Below are 6,000 nucleotides of genomic sequence, written 5' to 3' on the forward strand. Positions count from 1 at the left end.
CCACTTCTAAGCTCAGTCTCACTATTGCCAGCCATTCTGGCTTTGCTTTGCCCAAAGCAGTTCCTCTTCTCTCTCGCTCTTGCAGCATCTCCGTTTATGCAGACTATGTACACACACAGGTTTCACCATCGCTACGTTCTGCGCTCTGAATCTGTTAAGTTCTATTCTTTCAGCAGGAAGTCAACCTGGTAATTCTGCCTGCTCTCCAAATTCCAACCTGGGAGTATCCTATCCGCAAATAAACAACACCTCAAGTCACTTTAAAGCTATGGAATGATCACTGCTTCCTGCTCCACACAACAGCCTCAGCGTGTGTCACCAAAAGGTGTACTGGCTTTTCACCGACACATTTCAGATTCCTTCGCACTTGCTGCCTGCTCAGCCCAGGACCTCCTTGGCACTGCAATCACACAGGCTTTTTCCTGCTAGCGGGGAGTATTTTGGGACATTTTCACTCTGACACACTCAATTGCTGAGTCTCTCCCTGCAGACGTACCAACCTTCTGAAGCCCTTTCACAAAGACCAGTGTTCTCCTGCCCTACAGGAACAATTGTTTGTTCCCATATTGCATTTTAAGCCTCTAGCATTCATGGAGCACTCGCGCACATCGCGTGCATACAACGTATCACAGCCCAGAGATACGTGGATCCAGAGTGACATCCTGAACCTGCCCCTTAACTCTCAGGAGAACATCTCCTGATCAACATCTGATAAGATGAGCGAAACAAAAGACTCACGGCTCATTAACACATCCAGCACCTCCTGGCTTCAAGACAGGTCTTTGCATTCTTCCCATAAGCACATCTAACCTGGACAGACCTTTAACCATACAGCCAGCAGTAACGTTTACCCCATTCTGCTTGTTTTTCAGCTCTGCCAGAGATACGACTGAGTTCAGCTGCCAGCACAGGGAAACCCTTTTGCTGTTACCTATGGTCTGGAGCACAGGTGACAACCCCACGGGCCCACGGATGCCCGGTGGCCGCTGCCTGGCTTCAGGGGACTGGCCCGTTCATATCAGGGCAAAGAGGCATCTTTAGAAGCCGCGACGATGTCTCCCACTCTGAAATCTCCCATCTCGGCAGAGGCCGCAACATGGAGTCAGCGTAGCAGCGGTCCGGGGCTGGCAACCGGGTGCCGCCGGTCCACAGCGCTACCGCTGCCCGCACTGGAAGCACGCCCCGCGGCACGGCGGGCAAACGGCGGCCGGGACAGCCACTCGGGCGCATCCAGCCTCGGGCTGGGGCAAGGCGCAGCCGGCACCGAGGGGGCGCGGCCCGGCGGGGCAGGGATGCTGCAGGCGCCGTCGGTCCCGGAGGCCGACCGGGGACCGCCTCCTCCCCTACCCGTGCCATCCCCGGACCCGACCGGCCCTGGGCTCACCACGGCGCCCTCCCGCGGAGGGGGGCAGCCCCCGTGCGGCGCGGCTCACCTGGGCACGCAGCTCGGCGCCGAACGGTCGATCTCCCACGTCGCGAAGAGGTTCATGGGCACCGGGACCGGAGCGGGGCCGGCCATCGCTGCTGCCGCCGCCGCGGCCGTCGTCGCTACGGCCGCCGCCGCCCCGCCGGTCACCGCCGGGGGCCCCGCGGCGGGGCCCGAGCCCAACGCACCGGCCGCTGCCGCCGCCGCCATCCCGCCGCCACCCGCCTCGCGCGCGCCCGCTCGCTCGCGCGGCGGGGCGGACCCCAACGCCCAGGGGTGCGGTCGGGCGCGCGCCCGCCCGCCTGTTGCCATGGCAGCGGGGAGCAGAGCGGCGGGAACAGCCGCGATACCGCCCCCTTGCGGACGGGATGTCGGCGGGGGCCGGTACCAGGGCGGCTGCATGGGTGCAGTGGTGTGAGGTTCAGCAAGGAAAAATGCCGGGCCCTGCCCTTGGGCCACACCAACCCCAGGCAGCGCTTCAGGCCTGGGAAGGAGTGACTGGAAAGGTGCTCGGTGGAAAAGGACCTGGGGGTGCTGATTGATGGAGCTGAACAGGAGGAACTTGTGCACAAGTGGCCAAGAAGGCCAACAGCATCCTGGCACCGGTGTGGCAGCAGGGCCAGGGCAGGGATTGTGCCCCCGTGCTGGGCACTGGTGAGGTCACACCTCGAATCCTGTGTTCAGTTCTGGGCCCCTCACTACAAGAGAGACATTGAGGTGCTGGAGCAGGGCCAGAGAAGGGAACGGAGCTGGTGCAGGGCCTGGAGCACAAGTGTGATGGGGAATGGCTGAGGGACCTGGGGGTGGTTAGTCTGGAGAAGAGAAGGCTCAGGGGGGACCTTATTGCTCTCTACAACTGCCTGAAAGGAGGATGGAGCCAGGAGGGGGCTGGGCTCTGCTCCCAAGGCACAAGGGATGGGACAAGAGGAAACGGCCTCAAGCTGCACCAGGGGAGGTTTAGGCTGGATATTGGGAACAATTTCTTTGTTGAAAGAGGACCTTCAAGATCACCCAGTCCAACCGTTCCCCAGCACTGCCAAGGCCACCACTAACCCATGGCACTGAGGGCCTCGTCTACACGGTTTGTGAACACTTCCAGGGACGGTGATTCCAGCACTGCCCTGGGCAGCCTGTTCCAATGCCGGACTGCCCTTTGGGGAAGGAGTTGTTCCCAGTATCCAGTATAAGCTACCCCCTGGCCTAGGGGGCTGCGGGTGAGGCCGGGCCGAGGGGCTGTGCAGGCTGTTGGATGAAGGCGGTGCGTGTTGGGGGGTGCAGGATGTACCCCAGCGCAGAAGCCGACGGGGCCCGGGGCGGCCGAAAGAGGCTGGCAGGAGGGTCCGGAGCGGAGCGGGCGGTGCCGGCGCTCCGGTGAGGCGGAGGCCGCCGCAGTCCCCGCCCGTTCGCCCGCTCGCCGGGAGGGGCCGAGCGCCGCCGCAGCAGAGCCGCCGCCGGGGAGCGCCGGGCCCGGGGCCACGGGGAACCGCCCGAGGTAAGCGCGGCCCGCGCGGGGGCCGGAGGGGGGGCTGCGAGCCGCAGCGGGGCCGCTCCTCGGGCAGGGCCTGCCGCTCCTCCCCTCCCCGGGGGCCCAGCTGGGCCCGGCCGGAGCGGGTGGGCTGGGGGCCGCGGCTGCAGCCCGCAGCGGGCAGCACTTTGCTTGCGGCAGGGGCGGTGCGGCTCCGCACCGGGCTCCGATGGTCGGGTAGGGCCTGGGGAGGCCATGGGTGGAACGCAGGAGAAAGCGCGATGTGCGGCACACTCCAGATGTGCCACATCCGCTGTGCTAGCCTCGGATCTCCTCCCCGTTAGAGGCACCTGCATGTGGCAGGCTTGGGCTCCGCTGCCTGCCTTGGCGTGCCAGGATGCTGCTGGTGGGGATGCACGGCTGTGCAGGGACCCTGCTGCTTTGGCCAGCACGCAGGAGCTCAGGTCGCTGGTGCGCAGCCAGTGCTGTTGGTGTCCGCATCAGGAGCATCGGTTCGCAGGGGTGGCCATCAACCACGCAGTCACCATCCTGCTGCCTAGAGCTCGCTCCATTCACGTGCTGGGTGACAGGATGGTGCCCCAGGACCCCTGCATAGCCCTCGGCAGGCAGGCATCGTTCAGCGCGGTGTCAACACCATCGGAGGCAGCTGATGCCACTGGGGGCAGGCAGGGTGCTTTTGGGGACTGTGCTTTGCTCTGCCCCAGCCTGGGAAAGCGGAGCATCCTGGCTGAAACTGAGGGCCTGTTGCAGAGCTCCTTGGGTCTGGAGCTGCTTTTCCTTGCTTTCAGTTTGTCTGGGCATGGGTAAACAACTGTAAGCAGAGCTCTTGGGGAGCGTGAGGCTGAAGGAAAGCGAAGGTGTTGGACCAATTTCTTCCCTTTCATCCCACAGAACAGCCAGGCTAAAAATAACCCTTCGCCTCATGCTGTGTGGGAAAATAAAGGAGACTAGAGAGGGAGTGCTCCTGGATCAGAGCAGTTAAAGACCTGCTTGGTTTAAAAGCATAGATAAAATCTTGTGTGCCTGAGGGGGGAGAGGGAAAGAATATAACCAGTGCCACTGTCTGGGAAATCCCATGGGAAATAAAGCATGTTCCCTTTGCAGTGGCAGAGACTGAACAGCGTGGTGAGCTACTGAAGAGGCAGTGCCGCCTGCCCCACCATATCTTCATGTGCAGCCTGGGAGCTGCAGTTTAGCCAGCATGTGCCATCAGGATGGCTGGGCTGGGAGTCATGAGAGCATTTCGGCTGGGAGTCTGTGGCTTCGGAACAAGCCAGGCACATAGCATGAGAGAAGAGTCTGTGATGCTTCCCACCTTCTTTCAGCCATCTACAGCTGTTTGGGAGAGGGGCCCCCAGGAGTGGTGATGGGGAATGCCAACAACTCCCTGATGGCCCTGCCTGTTCCTCTGTGCAGGATGGTTCCCCCGCCACCTGTCAGCAAGCCCCACATCTGCCTCTCCACAGTGCTCATCATGACCAGCCTTGTCCTCATGGATGCCTACCTGGTGGAGCAGAGCCAGGGCTCCAGGAAGCTGAGCATCTGTGTCATGGTGGCAGTGGGTGATGTGTGCTTCCTGCTGGTGCTCCGCTACGTGGCCATCTGGGTTGGGGCAGAGGTGAAGACAGCTAAGAGAGGCTATGCCATGATCCTCTGGTTCCTGTATGTCTTCGTTCTGGAGATCAAGGTCTACTTTGTGTACCAGAACTATAAAGCTGACCGGAAAAGCCTGGATCTCATAGCCCGCAAAGCACTGACCTTGCTGCTCTCCATCTGCATCCCAGCCCTCTACATGTTGTTGGTCGCCACAGAGCACATGGAGTACGTCAGGACATTCAAGAAGAAGGAAGATCTCCGCAACCGCCTCTTCTGGGTCATTGTGGACATGCTGGACGTGCTGGACATCCAGGCTAACCTGTGGGAGCCCCAGAAGAAGGGGCTGCCGCTCTGGGCGGAGGGCATCATGTTCTTCTACTGCTACATCTTGCTCCTGGTCCTCCCTTGTGTGTCCCTCTGCGAAATCAGCATGCAAGGGATTGGCATCATGCCTCACCGGATGATGCTGTACCCCATGCTGAGCATGCTCACCGTCAACATCACCACCATCTTCATCCGAGGCAGCAACATGCTTTTCTTCAGGGACGCCCGTGTCTCCAGCATCTTCATGGGCAAGAACCTGCTGGCCATCGCCCTGAAGGTCTGCACGTTCGTGCAGTACCAGCGGCACCAGCACCACGTGCCCCCAGGGCTGGAACAGGCCCCGCAGCACAGCTCCCAGGCCCAGCCCTCCCCGGGGCTGCACAAGGCACGGGACCAGCCTGCCTGCCCCGAAGAGCTGGCCCAGGACAACACGTGACAAGCCAGCAGGGACCACAGCCTGGACACTGCCGTACCTGCAGGCCTGAGGCAGGCCACTGAGCTTCCTGCCTGGACAGAGGGCAGTGGCCCCGCTCCCTCCCTCCCTGGGCAAAGCTGCTCTGGTCCTCAGGGGTCGCATGGCGAGAGGCCCCCACAGCAGCTCTCTACAGCTGCAGAGCAGCTCAGGACCTCAGCACCCCACTGAACAAATGGGGTATCGGAATGGAGGAGGATGAGGCCCAGTTTGCCTGCCCCCTCCAACTGCTCCCCATGCCCTCTGGCCAAGCAGGGCTCAGACTGGGGGCTGCACAGAGGCACTGCTGTTGTGGTCCCTAGCTCAGTGCTTGGTGACAGCCTGCTCCCTGTGCTGGGGGAGCATGGCCTGGGCCTACCCCTGCCCATCACTCCTCTCAGCCAGCTACAGGCCTGGGGGGGGCCTGAGGGAGAACTGTTCTTTTTTTGTATCTCCCTCTTTGCAATAAAAGACTGAGCCCTGCAGCCTTGTCCTGTGTGTGTCCCTGCTGGCAGGCAGGTCCCCTGGCTTCTGAGGGTGCCTGTCCCTCAGGTGATGGCATGACCAGCTGCAGAGCACATCTGGGAAATGGGGCACCATTCAGGGACCTGGGGAGAGCCTCCCAGGCACCTGGGTCTGAAGCCATTCCTCTTGACCAGCAGCTGGGAGAAGAGAGGTCCTTGTGAGTCTGGTGGGCTTTCAAGGTGTCACTGGGGA

General features: G+C 61.7%; 2 protein-coding genes across 3 annotated transcripts in view; one reads left to right on the forward strand and one right to left on the reverse strand.

The window, feature by feature from the left end:
• LOC130595669 (phosphofurin acidic cluster sorting protein 1-like) overlaps positions 1-1,636 on the reverse strand; it is a 42,546-nt gene extending 40,910 nt beyond the window's left edge. The window contains exon 1 of one of the 2 annotated variants that reach the window (XM_057402603.1): positions 1,434-1,636. In XM_057402603.1, coding sequence (XP_057258586.1) covers positions 1,434-1,636 — 203 coding nt within the window. The remainder of the gene's footprint in view (positions 1-1,433) is intronic. The other variant, XM_057402612.1, reaches the window with a different exon arrangement.
• A 1,140-nt stretch (positions 1,637-2,776) lies between these two features.
• Positions 2,777-5,774, forward strand: LOC130595675 (transmembrane protein 121-like). The gene is made up of 2 exons (XM_057402627.1): positions 2,777-2,918; positions 3,804-5,774. Exon 2 carries the CDS (start codon positions 4,279-4,281, stop codon positions 5,266-5,268), a length of 990 nt encoding a protein of 329 aa, XP_057258610.1. The 5' UTR covers positions 2,777-2,918; positions 3,804-4,278; the 3' UTR covers positions 5,269-5,774.
• The last annotated feature ends 226 nt before the right edge of the window (positions 5,775-6,000 follow it).

This window comes from Pezoporus wallicus, unplaced genomic scaffold (genome assembly GCF_028554395.1).
Source record: "Pezoporus wallicus isolate ANWC-B61680 ecotype Strahan unplaced genomic scaffold, APGP_CSIRO_Pwel_v1 contig_7553, whole genome shotgun sequence".
Taxonomy (NCBI): domain Eukaryota; kingdom Metazoa; phylum Chordata; class Aves; order Psittaciformes; family Psittacidae; genus Pezoporus; species Pezoporus wallicus.

Coding starts and splice junctions, on each gene's coding strand:
- LOC130595675 (XM_057402627.1), top strand. CDS start 4,279: ATGGGGAATGCCAACAACTCCCTGATGGCCCTGCCTGTTCCTCTGTGC.